Source organism: Onychomys torridus, chromosome 7, assembly GCF_903995425.1.
Source record: "Onychomys torridus chromosome 7, mOncTor1.1, whole genome shotgun sequence".
Lineage (NCBI taxonomy): Eukaryota > Metazoa > Chordata > Mammalia > Rodentia > Cricetidae > Onychomys > Onychomys torridus.
The window spans coordinates 9,494,851-9,515,363 of NC_050449.1; the positions used below are offsets into that span (position 1 = coordinate 9,494,851).

A 20,513-nucleotide genomic window follows, 5' to 3' on the forward strand; every position below is an offset into this window, starting at 1 on the left:
ATTCAGGTACCCATAGCTGCAGTGAATTTACCAGTATAATGGCCATCACATGTCCAAAAGAGAGCTTTCCAAAGTATTCCTTTCCATTCTTTGGCTCTTACATTGTTTCTAGCCCCTCTTCTGCAATGTTCCCTGAGCACTGTGGGTGTGGGTGTGGTGGTGGAGAGGGTTGTAGTATCGCATGACTGGCAGAGTGGGGATTGTAGGAGTATGCTGGAGTCCAGCTCCAAGCTGCTCCCACCCGTCTGTCGAAGGGTTCTTGGGTGGAGGAGAGAGGAATGAGGAAATACTAGGTAGAAAGATAGAAAGAGATGATAAGAAAGACAGAGACACAGGATTTCAGGAGGGCCCTTGGTCAATACCCAGCCTCCCAGTCTTTTATTCAAAAGGGCTTTTTATAATATGCTAAGGGAGAGGCAAAAGACCTCCATCTTGCAAGATCAAAGCACACCATACAGCCAAGTGTAGACCCTTCTAAACACATAGTAACCACACTCATGGCCAAATCATTTCCTTATGCAGCTCTGCTGGCTAAAGCAAGCTCAGATTCTCTGACCCTGAGTAAGGTCTCATTAGGAAGCCTCTGTGGGCCACCACCACAGGGGATATAGATTTCTGTTTAGGGCTAAGCACTCAATAGTAACTTATCCTCAGCACTTTGACCAGTTATGACTGCATTCTTTACTGACCACTGCAGAGAGGAGCATCTCTGGCCAAGAGAGCAATAATGGTATGCATGTATAGACAAATATTTAGGCAGCATCTGACAGCATGACCGTGATTCTGTATCTGCTCCTTGGGAAAGTGGAGCATGTTTCCTGGGTCAGGATTTAATTTAATACCTTTTTTTCCAGTAAGTTGGGGAAGAAAGGGTTTATTTGGCTTACACTTCCACATTGCTATTCATTGCTGAAGGAAATCAAACAGGAGCTCAAACATGGCAGGAACTTGGAGGCAGGAATTGATGCAGAGGCCATGGAGGGGTGCTGCTTACTGGCTTGCATCTCCTGGCTTGCTCAGACTGTTTATTAATAAAAACCTAGGACCACCAGCCCAGGGATGGCACCACCCACAATGGGCTGGGCCCTCCCCTTATTGATCACTAATTGAGAAAATGCCTTACAGCTGGATTTAATGGGGGGCATTTCCTGAGGCGCCTTCCTCTCCACTGACTCCAGCTTGTGTCAAGCTGACACAAAACCAGCCAGCACAGGCTAGCTATCAGTTTGACTTAAAAGTTCTCTAAATAGTAAATGTACACAAGGGTCTACCTTTGCCCATTGTAAATGCACTCTGCACTCTTGACATGGCTCCTTGGAAGGGAGTGGGCTTTGGACTTTCCTACCATTATTATGGAACTCAAACTGCTATTTTACCTTTGTGACTTTGAATAAGTTAACTGCCACTTAGATCTATGAAATGAGGAGAAAAAGCTTACTTTAGGGTTAGAGATTTAGCTCAGTGGTAGAGCTCTTGCCTAGCAAGTGCAAGGCCCTGGGTTCGATCCTCAGGGCCCCCCCCCAAAAAAAAAAGCTTACTTTATTTTTATAGCATTTTAGGATTTATTGTGAAAATATGCAGTTTTTCATATGAATGTAAGATTTTATAATTTTTAAGCATTAAGGAAATACTTTTAGAAAAATGGCAGCTTCATATTTTATGTGGCAGTACTCCAGTTTATATAATTTGCTTTAAAGTAGTGTAATAAGATTATAATTTCAAATAAAAGCAAACAGTCTGAATGAAATTTGAATGAGAAAAAAAATAGCCTTTGAATAAAAAATGTTTCTTTCTTACACACCCCCATCTAGGTCCTGAGGGAGTCAAACAAATTAGCAGAAATGGAGGAACCAACCCTGCTTCCTGGAGAAAACATTAAAGACATGGGTCTGTAACGGCATTTTCAAATGGTTTCTGTCTCACTTGCACAGCTACTCACTTACTGCCTGTAGCTCCAGCCTGTGTGCTCTGAATCCAGACCCAGACTGTGGGGAGTACTCCTGTCTTGGGGCGGGGGGGAGCTATGCAAACTTAATGTTCTTCTTTTTAAATTGTTGCTGAATTCTGTACAGGAAAGTTTAATTATTTTGAATTACTGCATTCAGATATTGGGTTGCCTAACTAAACACATTAAACAAGTGATTTTTATTAAAGTATGCCTCTCATTTGCTACTTTATAATTTTCTTCCTTGGATAAACTCAGGTTAATTTTGGATGATGTCTTTCATGGCCATTGTGAACAAGCGTTATGTGTAGACACGGTGTGCTGCCCAGTGCAGTACTCCTAATTTGGATTTTGCGCTGGAAATGAGCAAGAAAGCTGTTCTTTGTGCTCTTGTTTTATTATGCTTGCTCACAAACAAGTATTCATAGATTTTGAGGAGTAATAAGTTAGGGTGAAGGAAGCATGATCTTTGCTAAAGTAAGCACCATCTCTCATGTTACGGTCACTCACAATCTTCTAGAGGAAATGCCTCATCTTCCCTGAGCATCACTTCTAGTGTAAGATAGGCATGCCAGAGTGAGGGCCTGCCCCCGATGGGCTGATAGTAACTACCAAGCTTAGCTTCTTAGCACTGCTCGCCCTTCGAATCGACACTGAGTAACTTCCTCCATCTTTCTTCCTCTCAGCTGTGTCTATGACTAAGCTTGATCTGGTGAGTTCCTATTGAGTTAGCTATATCATCAGCATGGGATGCTCAGTGAGGCTAGTTATCCTAATGATCTTTAGAATAATATTGTGGGAAGGACATTAGCTGTCTGAGCATAGGGGCCGCCCCAGCTCATAAAGCCCAGCTCACCCATGACGGTTCCTTTGCTTTCCTGAGCCCAGTGCTGCTGCCTCTGCAGTGTGTGCTCTTACAATGGTTGGGCTTCATCCACAGCCCACTTCCTTACTGCTTGTTCTTTGCAGTTGCTCATAGCTACTTAGTCGGCTTACCCACATATATGAGTTAATGATACACAAATGTGTAACAAGTGCCTCTGTCTCTGAACCAGGTTTAGCCATCCCAAGCATCCCTCCCCATTGCAAATGTTCTTAGCCTCAGTCTCTCTCACTCTTCATCTTACATTCTCCCTTCAGGGGCTGCTGTCTCTGCTTCTGCTCTTTCCAATTTAAATACTTTCTTAGTTGCCATAAGTAGCATTAGCTGAGTGTATGAAGCAGGTACCTATGAGTGACTTGACATGGACATAATTAATAATGATAAAGAGAGGTTTGAGTTTGATGAATAATTCAGAGTCATTAGAACATGAATGTTTGCTGAAAAGAGGGAGGAGCAAATTAACTCAGTTCACAGAGTTGAAAGCAACATGCAGAGGGAAAATGGGGAGAGGAAGTATGGGATGGAACACACTGGGGGCCAGACTGAACACTTGGTTCGCTTGAGTGCGCTGTGCACGTTCTGCAGGGCAGCCAGTGTCTCCTGTTGCATGCTTTGTTCACGCCCACCCCACACTTGTACTTGCCATTGCAGAGTCCTGGCTGCATGTCTGCACTGCTCGAGCACTCTCTGACCCTGTGGCTGAGTGGACTTCCCTTCGTAACAGTACTTCCTGGTTATGGGTTTTGTTTTGTTTTTTTTTGTTTTTTTTTGTTTTGTTTTGTTTTTTAACATGATCTCTCTACATAGTTCTGGCTGTCCTAGGGGAATTCACTATGTAGACCAGGCTGGCCTCAAACTCATGGAGATCTGTCTGCCTCTGCCTCCCAAGTACTAGAGTTACAGGCATGTGCTACCACACCCTGCTTCTTTTTGTGTGATTGAACAGGTTCATTATCCTCTTTATGCTGGCATCCCTTACAGTAAACTATTAGGGAGCCTTCCTTTGACCTCTAAAAGTTTAAAATAAGGAAATCTGCATACCTCAGCACCACTGGGCGCATTACCATTACCAAATTTAGAAGAATACTCAATATAACATAAAAATGTTTAGAATCATCTTCACACAGTTGTTCAAAACATAAACTTACTAGACAGAAGTCAAAGGTTGGGACAAATGTGTGTGTCTTCATATTAAAAAGACCTTGGATTTTACATTGACTTAATATAAATCTGTGGTTTAGGTGTTTTGTTTAGTAAAATGGGGTTGGTGAGGGGGCTCAGTGGGTAAAGGGGCTTGCTGTAAAAATTGACAGCATGAGTTCAGTCCTTGCCACCCACATGGTAGGAGAGTATGTACCTCTTCAGATTGTTCTGTGACCTCCCACATGCATGCTGTGGTCATGGTATGTACATGTACAAATCAATAAATGTAATAAAAAAACAAAAATGGTAGTAGAAGCATTAAATGAATGCTGTAGGAATTAATAGTCTCAGAATATTATGGCCTGGTATTCCCACACTTCAGTTACTCAGCCTTTAATGTAGGGGTCAGATGCACAGCAACAGTGCTGTTACTGGGTTAGCTTTGTGAAGAGGTAGCCTAATGTTCTTGGCAAGGAATGGTTTTAGTCAGGAAAACTGGATCCAAGTCAAAGTACTTCATACACTTTAAATACTGTGTGGCCATTGCTGGCTGGTTCTGACAGGTACTCAGCTCAGGGTGCTAGTCAGAGTCTCCGTTCTCCCTGGTGTGAACCTGCTAAAGCCATCCAATCCTCTCAGGGCCTGCAGGGAGAGAGCATGGAGAACAAAGCAGAAACTTACTGGTATTGGCAATGGTGACATTGCTGTAGATCTCTGTTTGCACAGTCCTTACAACTTCAGAAGCACATGCATGCATCTTCTCTCCTTATCTAATGATGAGGGAGTGCAAAAAGGGTCTCCTATCATGGCTATACGATAAGAATGTGGATTGCTTTTCCTGCATAAGAAAACTAACATCCAGAACCATTTCAGTGGCTCTACTAAAACTTTCTTAGTTAAGCTACAAAATCATAAGGCAAACAAAATCTAACTTTATATAGTGGTGGGTTTATTTGATTTCAAAAGTTTCCCTCTAAATGAAACATGCACTGGAAATTGATTAAGAAAATGTAGCTTACACTTCTGGGGGAGCTGATTTGAAGTTTAGAGACAATTGCTAAAAGATTGATCTTATTTCAAATCCCATACAAAGCAGTCAGCCCTTCAAATTGATTAACATGAAGCACAGACAGGAAGTTTCAATGACTTACAGATTGTGCAGGTCTATGTCTCTCCAAAAGCACCCTGGGGAGTGTTTGTAGAATGCTTCGGTTCTACAGAATTGTCCTGCATTTCCTTGGGGGAATCTGATGTTTTGCTCTAATAGTGGTATGGAAGGAATCTATAATACTTTAAGATAAAAAAGCCAACAACCTTGTATTGGGCATTATGAAATCTGCCATGGTAAATACTTAGCATTTTTAATCAGATAGTGCATGTTTTTAGAAGTGTAATGCCATATAGATCAATCATTTAGCATTTAATAAAACATTGATTATGTTTATTTCTAAGATTTGATGTCAGTTACTTGGACAGGAATATACTATTCTCTTTTTAAAATACTTTATTCCAAAGAGGCCTGGAGAGCTGGCTCGGTGGTTAGGAGTGCTTGCTGCTCTAGTGGAAGACAGGGATTTCATTTCCAGCACTGCTTCTGTCTGGGCATCAGGCTCACACACACACAGTGCACATACATAGATGCAGTAAAACACTGGTAACACATAAACAAAATAACTGGTAACACATAAACAAAATAACATGCAAAGAAATGTTATTCCTTCTGCAGTCTTTTAATGCCTCAGAGGTATAGTCAGCTCAATACTTTCTGGTATTGTGCATATTGTGGTCATTGTATTTTTAGAGAAATAGTGCAAACTGAATTGTGGCTTGGAAGACAAAGCAACATGAAAGTGACCTAGAAACTGGGAAATGAATTCTGCCTCTGTGTTCATATTGTTGATCATTTCCCTGCCACTCCACTCTCTGACCTGCTTCATTCAGTAGGGACAGTAGGCAGTGTTTGTTCCTTCTTGCTGTCTCAAGAGAGTCTCCCTCTGCCTTTCTGTTTATTCTACAGTTCTTGGATTGAGGCAAAGTTGGAAGCGTGGATTAGGCTTCTAAAGGTTCTTTAAATCATTTATTCTGTGACTTATTTTGTCATAATTAGACAACAAGCAGTCATATTAATTTTATAAAATGTGTCAGCTGTTTTTAATAGCACATAGTGTCAAGTAAACTGTGGCTATTTTGTCTTTTCAGCCAAAGATGTGACTTACATATGTCCCTTCACTGGTGCTGTACGAGGAACACTGACGGTCACAAATTACAGATTATATTTCAAGAGCATGGAACGGGTGAGGTTTATTTGGTTTGGCTTTTGCCTGTGCAGTTGCATGGCATTTTGGATGCATTTGCTCACTTCTGATTTACTTTTTGTTATTGAGACAAAGTCTTAACTATGTAAATATAGCTATCCTGGAACTTGCTGTGTAGACCAGACTGTCCTCAACGACCTGCCTGCTTCAGCCTACAAGTGCTAGGACTAAAGGTGTGCCCCACTGCACCCAGTTCACTTCTGGGTAATTTTTGATTCAAGAATTTCTGGTTAGGATTTTTAACATTTTTGGGGGTGATGAGTGTTAGAGGTTGATTGAACCCAGTGTCCTGTCCTGTTCCTGTTATTCAAGCACTTTACAGTTTTTTTAAGAAGTTGTGTGTTTTCTTTTCTTCTTGCAGGACCCCCCATTTGTTCTAGATGCTTCTCTTGGAGTGATAAGTAGAGTAGAAAAAATTGGTGGTGCATCTAGCCGAGGTGAAAACTCTTATGGCCTGGAGACTGTGTGCAAGGTAACTTTTACAATACTGGTGTGGTTGTATTTGCTTTGGAAAGCTATTAAATAGAACCTGTATTTGAAACCAGTACAAGTGGACTGTGTACTAGAAATGTGTTCTTGTAACAACAAATGTTATTTGCTGTTCATGCACATGGCATTTTATACCAGGACCTCATCATCACCAGTGCACACCTTATTTGTTTGTTTGGTTTGTTTTTGTTTTGTTTTGTTTTGTTTTTCCAAAACAGAGGAGAACAAACCTTTATCTCTGTGTAGCCTCAACTGTCTTGGAACTTACTCTGTAGATCAGGCTGGCCTCAAATTCAGAGATCTGTCTGCCTCTGCCTCCTGAGTGTTGAGATTAAAGGCGTGCGCTACCACCACCTGGCTTTGCACATCCCACTTTCAGACAACATCACTTCTGCTTGTTCTCTCAGTGCCCTAAGTAAAAGGAACAGTGTGTGTATCATACAGAATGCTCGTATATGTTAATCTTAGATGTTTGTTGAATCTGATGTTAAAATTAGTGACTGAGTAACTGGTATTTTCTTCATCGATGTCAAAAGAGCTCCGTGAGTGTAATGGCTGTCATCTGTGTGCACAGTACATTGCTCCTTGCTCATTTCTCTGCAGCAATAAACAGTGCATAAAGTATAAGACAGTGTAGAAGAGGCTGGCTTTGAGATCTTATCATTTTAGATATGTTTTTCTGTGGACCTATAGCATTATGAATTATAGTTGGGTCTCTGTTGGAGAGAGATTAACCAAGAAGGTGATCTAAGTGTCTTTACTAGGCAGAGTTTGCTGGAAGACACAGACCTCAACTTCAATGTACACGTGTATTTTCACAGAATGATTTGGCGCAGATTTGCAGTAAGCTTTTTTATTTGTATTGAAAGCTCACTGTGTAGTGTCTCTGCATGGTATTTTGTAGCTGTCAGGTGTGGGCTGTGCCAGGAATGGATGGGCACGCTTGTGTGTTTCTGATGTCAGTATTACTGAATAGCAGTAAATTCACAGTGTTTAGTGGTTTCATCGATAGCAGTGTGTCGTACAATCCTAACTACCCTTGTATTCTGGCTGAAGGGTTTTTTTATTCCAGTCTTAATTGCTAAAATGAACTCTCAGGTTGCACAGTAAATATTTCTATATATTGGTTGGCATATATATCGTTTACAGAATGAATGCATGTTTAAGAGGCTATGATGGAGTTCAGGAGGTTTTTCAGAAGCAGGCTGAGAGAGTCTGTGTCCATAGGCAGTCCAGTGCTGGAAGGAGCAAGCTGCCACTAGGGGGCCAGCCAGGGCAGGAAGTGGATCTGAAGCAAGGGCCACACAGGCAGTCAGGAACTGAAGTAGGGTTAGCCTAGCCAGAGCTCCAGAGCAGTTGGTCACTTCTCAGTTCTTGACACATCAGGCTTCAGATGATGTGGAAGCCATGGAGTCCAAATGAGGGAGCTCTATCTTTTCCATAGTCTGCTGTGTGTGGTAAGTTCTTGCCCTTGGTTTCCCTGATAGGATTTTAATACACCATTTGCCCTGACAATGTCAGTTCACGCCAGTAAACTTATAGGCTAGCTCCCTTTTCTAAGGCATGAATCGCTTGTCGGTCTGTATTGGGTGCGTGGTGTGTGTGACACAAGGTGCCATTTCTGGGTCCTCGTGGGGTTGTAGTCGTCCTTCTTCCTCTCAGTGGATCTGAAATTGCTTGTAAATGGAGTCTTTAGGGCAAGGCTCTGGATTAAAAACAAATAAAGCTATTTCCTTATTAATGTATTATTACTCCATATTGTACAATATGGGATATCATGGAGTAGGACACAGCCTGATCTCAATGATAATGAGACTGTAACATAGTAAATTCAACGTCGGCCTAGGTTAAAGTACTTGAATAAAAGTGGATACTTCTGAACCATTTTTAATCTCAAATTCTTTTACTGAATGCTGTGAGCTAGCATAAACTGGACTGTGAGTATCATTCTGCATGAACATGGGAAATAGCTGCAGACACATGCAGAAAGAGTCCCCGAGATCCCATTGTAGAGCCAGGTCTGTGCCAAGCCAGCTGCTGAGAATGTTTCTGAAGTGGAAGAACAACTTCAGGCAGTGTGGGCCTGTCTGTCTAGCAGAAGAGACATAAAGTGAGCCCTGGGAAGCAGTAATGAATAAGAAAGTGATCTCCATATGTGATGGACATGTAATAAAAGCTGATCATGGTTTTTTATTTTTAAAAATCAAGTTCTGGGAATCGATCTAAGGTCCTTGTGCTTGTGAGGCAAGCATTTTACCTTCTGAATAATCTGTAATGCTGAGAAAGGACAAGTGTTGGTAGTGTGTATTTGTCACTACTTATGCCTAGGACCACAGTTCTAGATTCTCTGCAGTGTAGAAAAGTACTTTGGGTTTCTTCTGCTCCCATGAACCATTGTTATTTTCTTGCCTCTAGGAGCTGTTGTTTTGTATCCTATATGTAGAACGTCACCTTTAGCCAACATTTCCAAGTGATCTCATTTAGTCATTAAAAAGGAACATAGTGATTTAATTGGATACTGTATCTTTTCTAGGATATCAGGAATTTACGATTTGCTCATAAACCAGAGGGGCGAACAAGAAGATCCATATTTGAGAATCTAATGAAATATGCATTTCCTGTGTCTAACGGCTTGGTAAATGTTTCTCTCTAACCTGTATCATAATTATTCATGTGAATAAACTCAACTAGGTTGTCCAGATCCTCCTCTTTGTGTTCCTGCTTTGACCCTTAGACAGAGGCTAGGTTGTGCCCAAGGTCTATTTCAGTAAGGACATTCTATAATTATGTTGATTTGGGGGAGGAGGAAACTAGAGATTGAACCCAGGGCTTCACACATGCTAGGCAAATGCTGTACCACAGAGTGATTTTATTTATGTCTGTTTATTTGAGACAAGGTCTTGTGAAGTTGCACTGGCTGGCTACTCCTGGCTCAGGTCTAAGAAGCCTGGATTACAGCCTGTGCCACCATCTCAGCTGTGTTACTGAGGATTTCTATTGTGAAGAGACACCATGACCACAGCAACTCTTAGAAAGGAAAACATTTAATTATGGTGACTTATAGTTCAGAGGTTTAGTCCATTATTGTGGCAAGCAAGGCAGCATGCAGGCAGACATGATGATAGAGAAAGACATGAGAGTTCTTACATCTTGACTCACAGGTAACAGGAAGTGGTCTGTGTCACTGGACATGGCTTGAGCATACATAAAACCTCAAAGCCTGCCTCCACAGTGACAGTTTCTTCCAGGACCACAACTACTCCAATAAGGCCACACCTCCTAATAGTGCCACTCCCTTTGGAGGCCATTTTCTTTCAAACTACCACATCAACTTATATAATATTTTTCTTTAGGATGTTTTATGATTAAAAGCTTTATGTAGTCTTCATTAGAGTTTGAAATCTACATGATAGAATTTCACCTCACAGCAGCCAAATCCCTTCCCATACAAGAGCCAGGATGGATAAGGCAGGGAGTCTCTTAACCTAATACTGGCATTCTCACTAGAAGTTGCATTTTTTTTTCTTAAACACCATAGTTTTTTCTAGTTACATGTTAAAAAAGCTTTGCATGCTAAAGTATAAAAGGTTCTTTCGCATATTAGAACATACAGAATGTTCAGAGCCACTCGCTGCTGCTGCCTGCTGTTGGACCTGTTATTTCTGTTAGAAAGTGCATTTTTGGAGATGTCATTTATTACTTGGAATTAAACCTACAAAAACTACCAAAATATTTAAAGGAAATAGGTTAGCATTTGGTAAATTTTAAGAGTGAGTCTTTGAGTTTTTCTGTACTTTTTAAAGCATATAAAATATTTAGTATTATAAATTAAACAGTAATTTCAATCATAAAATTATTTTAAAAGGGGCAGTTTAAAGTGCTCTTGCAGATAAGTAAATTAAAGTATAATTATAACCCTTTAAGGACATATTTATGATTCATTTCTTTCTTAAATGTCTTTTTTAAGCTGTTAACTGTTTATTTTGCAGCCTCTTTTTGCTTTTGAGTATAAAGAGGTATTCCCTGAAAATGGGTGGAAACTGTATGACCCCCTTCTAGAATATAGAAGGCAGGTACGTGCTTTTCTGTTCCAGCTCTCATGTTCTCTATTGTTTTCATTGTAAATAAACAGTAGACTGAAGTAAGGAGTTCTTTCAGTGTCTTTTCCTTTTTGCTCTAAGTGACACTAACCCTGGTTTGCTTGGCTTCTTTTCATTTTCTTTAAGTTGCTATTCAGAATACACTAGTAATCTATGAATCTTTACTTATCTAGGCGTTTATAAGTATCACTTTGTCTGAAAAATATTCGCTCAGTATAAAAATGAAAGGGGGATCAGTATGTATAAAATGTAATGTATATGCCTTCATATTATTCATTCAGTTTTTTTCTTTTTAGGCATTCTATAATTTAACTATGAAAAAAATTAAATGTACTGCTTCTAATTTAGCTCTGCAAAAGTTTGGGTTTTACTCTTCACAGAGAATAGAGTAACAATTTCCCTTGTGCTAAGGGCAGCATTGACGTCCTTTGGTCAGTACCCATACACTTTAACTTCAGAGAGAGAGAGGGAGGGAGAGAGAAAGAGAGAGAGGGAAGTGTTGTGCCTGTTTATATTTGCTTGCATGTTTGCTGTGCACTAGGGATTGAATTCATGGCCTCATCTGTGCTAGGCAAATACTCTACTACTGAGCAATATCTCCCTTTTACATGTAGATCAAAGTTTAATTCCTATTGGTAGCCACTCAAGTATTTTCCACTCAGCTTTGATTCATTTAAACTTGATGAGTATTTATTAGTGCCACGTGTGTCCTTTCTGTTCCTCTTTACTGGGTTGTTTCCTCTGTCTTTTGAAGGCGTCATCTGTTGATTCTTTGGTATTGTCATTGCTTGTGCTCCAATAGGGAAGGTACTGACCAGTTTCCTGACTGCTGTGTTACCAGGATGTAGCAATGTCTGACATGTCATAGGCATGTGTCTGTTGAATGAGTGAATGTATGAGGCTAAGGGAAGAATTTCCTTACAGTGTGTGCTCTCTGTGTTAACTAACACATTTTTGCATATTGGTTTTATTTACTAAACAGTGTTGTACTTAAGCACATGATATAAAGGTACTAAATAGCTACACAGCATGAGTAAACTGAGGCATAAGAACATTAAGTAATCTGTCCATGGTAATATATTAATGTGGAAGTTAGGATTCAAATTCGCAGAATTCTATTTCAGTAGGTAAGTTAGCATTAGTCAGGCAGACTAATGAAAGATACCAATCTGTAGAGTGAGTAGTTGAGTCAACCTCAGAGGTGACTGTAAAGAAGTTCACACATAGCACAGAGTAACTGTAGAATATCAGACCTACAAAGTCGTAAGAAGAGTTAGAAGAAATAATTATCTTAGGCTAGTGAGATGGCATTAAGCACACAAGCCTGGAGACCTGAGTTTAATCCCCCAAATGGACATCAAGATATAAGCAGAGAACCAGCTGCATACAGCTGTCCTCTGGCTTTGACAGGTGAGCTGTGGTGCCTATCTGTACCTACCCTCTCTGGTGCCCACTCCCTACCATTAATAATAACTGATGTCTTTATATTGATATCTTTTAAAGCAGAAGTTTCGCAGGCAGGTTGTTTTTCAAAAGTGAAAGTAGAGACTAGAGGATGGTGTGACCTGATGGTACAATGAATTGTGCTGGCTTAATTCTTCACCAGTAATTACATCCTGCAGAAATGGAAGTGAAATACACACATTTCCTGACAGAGTACTAATGACCAGAGAAAGTTCTAGAGGATGTATATCTATGTATATATCACAGAAAATCAGTCATCCACCTGAGATGGATGGTTCTGTGAGGTCAGGACACTTGCTGTCTTTCTGTTTCCTCTCCCTGCCTCAGATATGTGTAGCATATGCTCACACCCTCTGATAGTATTTAATGAATTAATAGGCTACTAAACATTACATCTGGTGCTGCCCCCCGGAATGCAGATCCCCCATTAGAATGTGTGTCTTCCTAAAAGCCTGTCCGCATCACCATTTGAGCAGTTTTAAGATCTGAGAACTAGAGATAAGTGAGGTTGACTTTTTCCTGCTGTCTGTTATAGTTTAGCTGACAGTGTGTCTTGTGTTTTATGTTGTGTGTAGGGAATTCCAAATGAAAGCTGGAGAATAACCAAGATAAACGAACGCTATGAACTCTGTGACACGTACCCTGCCCTCTTGGTTGTGCCTGCAAACATCCCTGATGAGGAGCTAAAGAGAGTGGCATCTTTCAGGTCTCGGGGCCGGATCCCAGTAAGTAGCCGGGTGCCTTGATGAGACTCTGTAGGTACATTTCATTACAGGATGATAATGGTCACAGCATTTATATGAGGATATCAGAGACTGTAAAGTTAAAACAGAATTGCCTAACTCCTAACTTTTGCCCTGTCATTGGTTACCATTCTGTATCTTATATATTCTTTAGTCATGGCAATAAATGCTTTTTGCCCACTAAGTCCAAGAAATTAGGAAACTTTACAAATTGATGATGTATGACTGTATCTCAGAAGAGCAGGTGAAATAATTTTTTTTTTCTTTCTTTCTTTTTTGAGCTGAGGATCAAACCCAGGGCCTAGCACTCTACCACTGAGCTAAATCCCCAACCCGTGAAATAATTTTAGTATTTTACAGTTTTACTGATAGAGTAATAAAAAAGCAGGGATTGTTTAGCTTTGTTTTTAATGTACTTTTTTCCTAAGACAAGATTTTTCAATCATAAGTTTACAACAGTATCTGATGAGGAATTAGGCAACTCTCTACAAAGCAATGTTGGCTAGAAAGAAGGGTAGCATGTTTTCTTGGCACCCTGAAGGGCCTTCAGGCTGTCCTGCCAGAGGTCTGCTCTCCAGGAGGCTCACAAGCAGGCACACAGTGTCACCATGTTCCTTTCATTAAGGTTTTATCATGGATTCATCCTGAGAGTCAAGCCACAGTCACTCGCTGCAGCCAGCCCATGGTGGGGGTGAGCGGCAAGCGCAGCAAAGAGGACGAGAAGTACCTGCAGGCCATCATGGACTCCAATGCCCAGTCTCACAAAATGTTTATATTTGATGCTCGGCCAAGTGTCAATGCTGTTGCCAACAAGGTGAGTGTTATTTGTTTTGTTGTTGATGGTGGTTTTTAATAGTTGTCACTCTGGTGTTAATAAAGCCAGCTAAATTTGTCTGTGCTGTAGCCTGGTAAAAAGTAGTCAGATCCTGTGGAGGCAGAGAGAGGTCAGACTACACATAATGACGACTTTCCAAGACTGCATTTCATCAGTGTTATAGAAAAATTAGTTACTGCAGTTAGCTAAGTAAATGAAGAAAATGTTTTAAAACACCCCAAAACTTGGAACATCATTAAGTTTTGCTTACACCTCCAGACCTATGTAGTTGTCCATAAATATTTGAAGTGAAATGGATTAATTTTTTTAAGTTAACACACTTATGTCTGTGAAAACCTATAATGTCATCTGAATGTCTGATAATAATCTCAGTAAAGTAGTTGTCCATAAATATTTGAAGTGAAATGGATTAATTTTTTTAAGTTAACACACTTATGTCTGTGAAAACCTATAATGTCATCTGAATGTCTGATAATAATCTCAGTAAATGTTAGACTTTTTGTACCCCCATTATGGGTGGTACTTGAATGACCATCCTTAACTCATGAGGATATTCCTCATTCTGCATCCGCATAGTTTCTTTGAGGGCATTGTGAGCTTCAGGTGTTCTTTGCAAACATCCTTTTAAAGGAGGTGAGGGAGGACCACAATATCCTGAGTCATTGCAGTTGTAAAGCAGGGTTAATTTGTTTTATCATTTCTTCTTTGTCAGTTAAACTGATTACCTTTATTGGGGTTAAAACTACAACCAAGTTCATAAAAGATTGTGTGATACAAAATTTTTTCATTCAATGAGTATTAATAATTTGAATGCCCAAAATAACAGACAGTTTTCAAAAGTAGATTCACATCATTTGAACTATATTTGTACTATGAACATCAAACAGACATCATCCACAGACATTCCTTATCATGATTTTTACATTACATTGTATAACACACTGTTCTTCATCAATGAACCTTTCTTCTTTGTGTAATCCTTCTTGATATTTTACAGAATACCATGCATAAATGAAGCCTGTAGCCAGGAAGTCAAATGTATTCTCCAGCAAGTGCTGATTTTCCTACTTAAGTTCTCTACCTTGAATAGAAGCAAGAGTCAGACTTAGTCATCTGTGAGGAGGAAAGGACTAGAAGGGCAAAGTGTTGACATGGCTACCTCTCTCCACCCATTCTGGAAATCATTAACACCAATGCAGCAAGTTTTTGAAGCTTGATTAGTTACTGTTGTAACTGCTCCCGTGGCCAGCATCCCACCGAGCCACTTGCTGCCCTGGGGCAGTCACTCTTCTGACCTTGTGCTCCTCACACATCTTTATGAATTTCACAGCGGTGCATCTCTGCACTCTGCACTTTGGACTCATCTTCCAGAATACTCTTAATCTGTGGCCTCCTCTTGCCTGTCCAGTTTTTTCTTCCATGTCCCCTGACTGCTTCACAGTGTGAGTTGTTTTTATTTTGTCCCCAAATCTCTCAGGTTTATTCAGATTTATGTTCTATTTGATTTGTGAGGCACTGCTGACCAATGAATCTGTGTTACTTTGACTAACTTGGGTTAAAATAGTACTTTTAAAGGATACTGGTTGTATTCTTTTTGTAGAGATGCTTTTTCTTTGAATAATCAGGATAAATACTTCTTAATTCTTAGAAATGAGGGTCCCTGGCTGCTCAGGTAGAAATTTATAGAGATTAGGTGGTGTTGGCCTTTTACACCTACTCTAGGTCTTAGCACTGGCTGTCAGGATAGAAGGTCCCCTCCCAGCTTGAGGTACACAGCCTCTCGCTGTGGAGCCATGGCTAGCCAGGAACTCACAGAAATGTGCCTGCCTCTGCCTAGTGAATGATGGGGTTAAAGGGGTTAACTACACATCTAATATTAAAGAAGAAAGGCAAAACAGCCAAAATCAAACTCGAAACTCTGACTTTCTTGAGGTTCTTGTAACTGAGGTCATCTGTATCTGTTGCAGGTTGTTGCTTCCCATTCACTGGTGGCAGTCAACCTCTGGGGCTCTTGGTAGGTTGCCCTACGCTTCCCATAACTGGGTATTTTGAGACTCAGTAGTTAATCATCAAGTTTAGTTTTAAATGATATTCATATTTTGTTTCATTATCTAGTTGCCCTTTAAAAAATGCTTTATGGATTTCAAGTACTGTATTGAATAATTATGGGGAGAGTGGACAGCCTTGCCTTGTTCCTGATTTTAGTGGAATCGCTTTGAGTTTCTCTCCATTTAGTTTGATGTTGGCTGTTGGCTTGCTGTAAATTGCCTTTATTATGTTTAGGTATGTTCCCTGTAGTCCTGATCGCTCCAAGACCTTTATCATGAAGGGGTGTTGGATTTTGTCCAATGCCTTTTCTGCATCTAGTGAGATGATCATGTGTTTTTTTTCTTTGAGTTTGTTATATTGTGTTTTACATCAACAGACTTTCGTATGTTGAACCACCCTTACATCCCTGGGATGAAGCCTACTTGATCATGGTGGATAATTGTTTTGATGTGTTCTTGGAGTCTGTTTGCCAGTATTTTATTGAGTATTTTTGCATCAATGTTCATGAGGGAGATCGGTCTGTAGTTCTCTTTCTTTGTTGCATCTTTGTTTGGTTTAGGAATCAGAGTAATTGTAGCCTCATAGAAGGAGTTTGGTAATATTCCTTCTGCTTCTATTGTGTGGAACAATTTAAAGAGTATTGATATTAAGTCTTCTTTGAAGTTCTGGTAGAAATCTGCACTGAAACCATCTGGTCCTGGGCTTTTTTTGGTTGGGATGTCAATGTGTAGAAGGTTGCAAATAGATCCATAACTGTCACCGTGCACAAAACTTAAGTCCAAGTGGATCAAAGACCTCAACATAAATCCAGTTACTCTGAACCTTATAGAAGAGAACGTAGGAAGTAGTCTTGAATGCATTGGCATAGGAGATCACTTCCTAAATATAACATCAGTAGCACAGACACTGAGAGAAACAATCAATCAATGGGACCTCTTGAAACTGAGAAGCTTTTGTAGAGCAAAGGTCAACAAGACAAAGTGACAGCCTACAGAATGGGAAAAGGTCTTCACCAACCCCACATCTGACAGAGGGCTGATATCCAGAATATATAAAGAACTCAAGAAATTAGACATCAAAATGCCCAAGAGTACAATTAAGAAATGGGCTATAGAACTAAACAGAGAATTCTCAACAGAGGAAACTCAAATGGCTGAAAGACATTTAAGGAATTGCTCATCATCCCTAATCATCAGGGAAATGCAAATCAAAATGACTCTGAGATACCACCTTACACCCATCAGAATGGTTAAGATCAAAAAACACTGAAGACAACTTATGCTGGAGAGGATGTGAAGCAAGGGGAACTCTCCTCCACTGCTGATGGGAATGCAAGCTTGTACAGCCACTTTGGAAATTGATATGGCACTTTCGTAGAAAATTGGGAATCCATCTCCCTGAAGACCCAGCTGTACCACTCTTGGGCATATACCCAAGGAATGCTCAATTATACCACAAGGGCATTTGCTCAACTATGTTCATATCAGCATTGTTTGTAATAGCCAGAACCTGGAAACAACCTAGATGCCCTTCAACTGAAGAATGGATAAAGAAAATGTGGTTCATATACACAATGGAGTACTACTCAGCGGAGAAAAAACAATGACATCATGAGGTTTGCAGGCAAATGGATGGATCTAGAAAAAAATCATCCTGAGTGAGATAACCCAGACTCAGAAAGACAAACATGGTATGTACTCACTCATAGAAGGATACTAGATATAAAGCAAAGATGACTAGACTGCTACTCAGAACTCCAGGGAGGCTACCTAGAAAACAAGACCCTAAGAAAGGCACAGGGATCGCCTAATGACAGTGAAATGGATACGATGTACATGAACAACTTGGATGTGAGTGGGGGTAATGAAGGGCAAGTTTCGAGGGAAAGAGAGCTTAGGGGAGCGGGAGACCCCAGCTGGATCAAGAACAGAGAGGGAGAACAAGGAATAACAGACCATGATAAATGAAGACCACATGAGAACAGGAATAGGCAGGGTGCTCGAGAGGTCCCCAGAAATCCACAAAGATACCTCTACTGTAGACTACTGGCAAAGGTCGAGAGAAAGCCCGAACTGACCTCGTCTGGAGATCAGATGGCCAAACACCCTAGCTGTCATGCTGGAACTCTCATCCAATGATTGGTGGAAGTGGATGCAGAGATCCACGGCCAGGCCCCAGGTGGAGCTCCAGGAGTCCACTTGGCGAGAAAGAGGAGGGATTGTATGAGCGAAAATTGTTGAGACCAAGATTGGAAAAAGCACAGGGACAAATAGCCAAACTAATGGAAACACATGAACTGTGAACCAAAAGCTGAGAAGCCCCCAACTGGATCAGGCCGTCTGGATGAAACAGTTGAATAGCTTGAACTGTTTGGGAGGCACCCAGGCAGTGGGACGGGGACCTGTCCTTAGTGCATGAGCTGGCTGTTTGGAACCTGGGGCTTATGCAGGGACACTTTGCTCAGCCTAGGAGGAGAGGACTGGACCTGCCTGGACTGAATCTACCAGATTGAGCTGAATCCCCAGGGGAGTCTTTGCCCTGGAGGAGATGGGAATGGGGGTGGACTGGGGGGAAGGCAGGGGCGAGGGTGATAGGGGGAAGGACGGGGGAACCCATGGCTGATATGTAAAATTAAATTAAATTCTAAAAAAAAAATGCTTTATGGAGCTATAACTCACATACCATAAGAAAGTATTTACTCCTTTAGTATATTCACAGCCCATCTTGGCTGTGGGTTAGGTAATATTTCTGTCCTGTTTCTGTAGTGGGGTAAAGGAGCTACTGCCACGCTATAGGTTGTAGTATTTCTTCTCATTTCTGGGATGGGCTTGTATAGTAGCTACTACTACCATCTTCTGAAAGTCGTTACAACAAAATTGCTTTGAAAATTTCTCTATCCTCAGTCTTACAGTTACTTTGTTAGTTACCTTTTATATCCTGGGGCAGATAGCCGACAGGGCTGCTGTGAGCATGTGCCAGTTACTCCCTGAGGCATGCTGGGAGAGACCTACTCCTAGCTAGGCTCATATTGTAAACATCATCCAACAATCTCCCAAGTAATACTAGCAGCTAGGGACCAAGTATACAGCTCATAGTCCCCTGGGTGACACATGTTCAAGCCATAACACCCATTCTCTTCAGAGGTCATCTTTGTTAACAAGTAGGACTGACATTAATTTTTGTGACAATCTTGAATAAAAACTACTCTATAGACTAGAAATCTGACCAATTTTTTACCATTAGTTTGGAGTTGAATTCAGAGGTATCATTAAACTTGGGAAATATTAAACTTGGGAAAATCTGGTTCTCTTTTTCAGCTATAGCTTGTTTTGAAAAGCATGTATTTTATTTTATAGATTTGAGGATAGGAATGTCAGTAGGATTCTGTTTTATATATTAAATTTAAAATGAATTAGCTGCTTATAACATGAGCAAACTGTGATAGCTAATCTTGTCAATTTGATTGAAAAGAGGGCTAGTGTTTGTGAGGACATTTTGAGAGACAAAAGCTCTGACCTGCTTATGGGTCAATACACTTTTTGATAGAATCTTTAGATTTTGGAAAGTTTGGTATACAGAAGGTGGAGCTTAGCTGGAGGAAGGGGACTCCTTGGGGTGTGCCTTTGAGAGGTGACCCTCTGCCCTTCCTGCTACTCCTCTCTGTACCCTGGCTGACATGGGTGAATGGTTTCCTCTGCCAGCTTTTTCCCCATAGTGAACACCACACTCCAGGAATTGAGTAGCCTGCCTGTGAACTGAAACCTGTGGAAGAGACTGTGAAGTAAATCTTCCCAAATAAATCCTTCCTCAGGGATTTTTTTCACAGCAACAACACTAACTTGGAAGTCATTGTGGTTACAATGATTTTTTCTGCTATTAAATGTGAAATGTTATGAAAAGGAAAATAAGCTTGGATGGTTTAGTATGGGATTCTTGCATGTGCACTTGATAATCTGATTCAGCAAGTTTGAAGGGACGTTTTTGTAAGAAGTTATAGATAGGATTTGATACACACAGGGAAAGTTTTCTTTAAAATGCTGAAGTACTTTGGGATGATTCAGAGTTAAAACAACCATCACATAGTCTTAGTACAGGCTTGGTTTTAGAAATGGTGTGAGGCGGTGTTTATTTATTGCAAGTGGCCCTGAGCTACCCCTGCTTCCCACAGGGCTTTCCATATCCTCAGCAGGATTCATCCTATTTCGTACATTTTAGATATTTTATGGAACTTTATAGTGGATGTCTACAAAAGATGACTGCATTCCTTGATGATTTTCTGTGGTGTGTGCCCTTTTGCAGGCAAAGGGGGGAGGTTATGAAAGTGAAGATGCCTATCAAAATGCAGAACTCGTTTTTCTGGATATTCACAATATTCATGTTATGAGAGAATCATTACGAAAGCTTAAGGAGATTGTGTACCCCAACATTGAGGAAACTCACTGGTTGTCTAATTTGGAATCTACACACTGGCTGGAACACATTAAGGTGTGTATTTGCTACTCTTTCTCCAGGACTCCACCCCTTTGTCTGCTTTGGCTCTTGTAACT

General features: G+C 40.6%; 1 protein-coding gene across 4 annotated transcripts in view; it reads left to right on the forward strand.

Moving 5' to 3' along the window:
• Mtmr2 (myotubularin related protein 2) overlaps positions 1-20,513 on the forward strand; it is a 68,591-nt gene that overhangs the window by 36,059 nt on the left and 12,019 nt on the right. For 2 of the 4 annotated variants that reach the window (XM_036191715.1, XM_036191716.1), the window contains exons 3-10: positions 1,812-1,887; positions 6,171-6,265; positions 6,648-6,758; positions 9,309-9,410; positions 10,765-10,848; positions 12,915-13,064; positions 13,708-13,896; positions 20,266-20,451. In XM_036191715.1, the coding sequence (XP_036047608.1) occupies positions 1,812-1,887; positions 6,171-6,265; positions 6,648-6,758; positions 9,309-9,410; positions 10,765-10,848; positions 12,915-13,064; positions 13,708-13,896; positions 20,266-20,451 (993 nt within the window). The other 2 variants (XM_036191718.1, XM_036191717.1) reach the window with 2 other exon arrangements.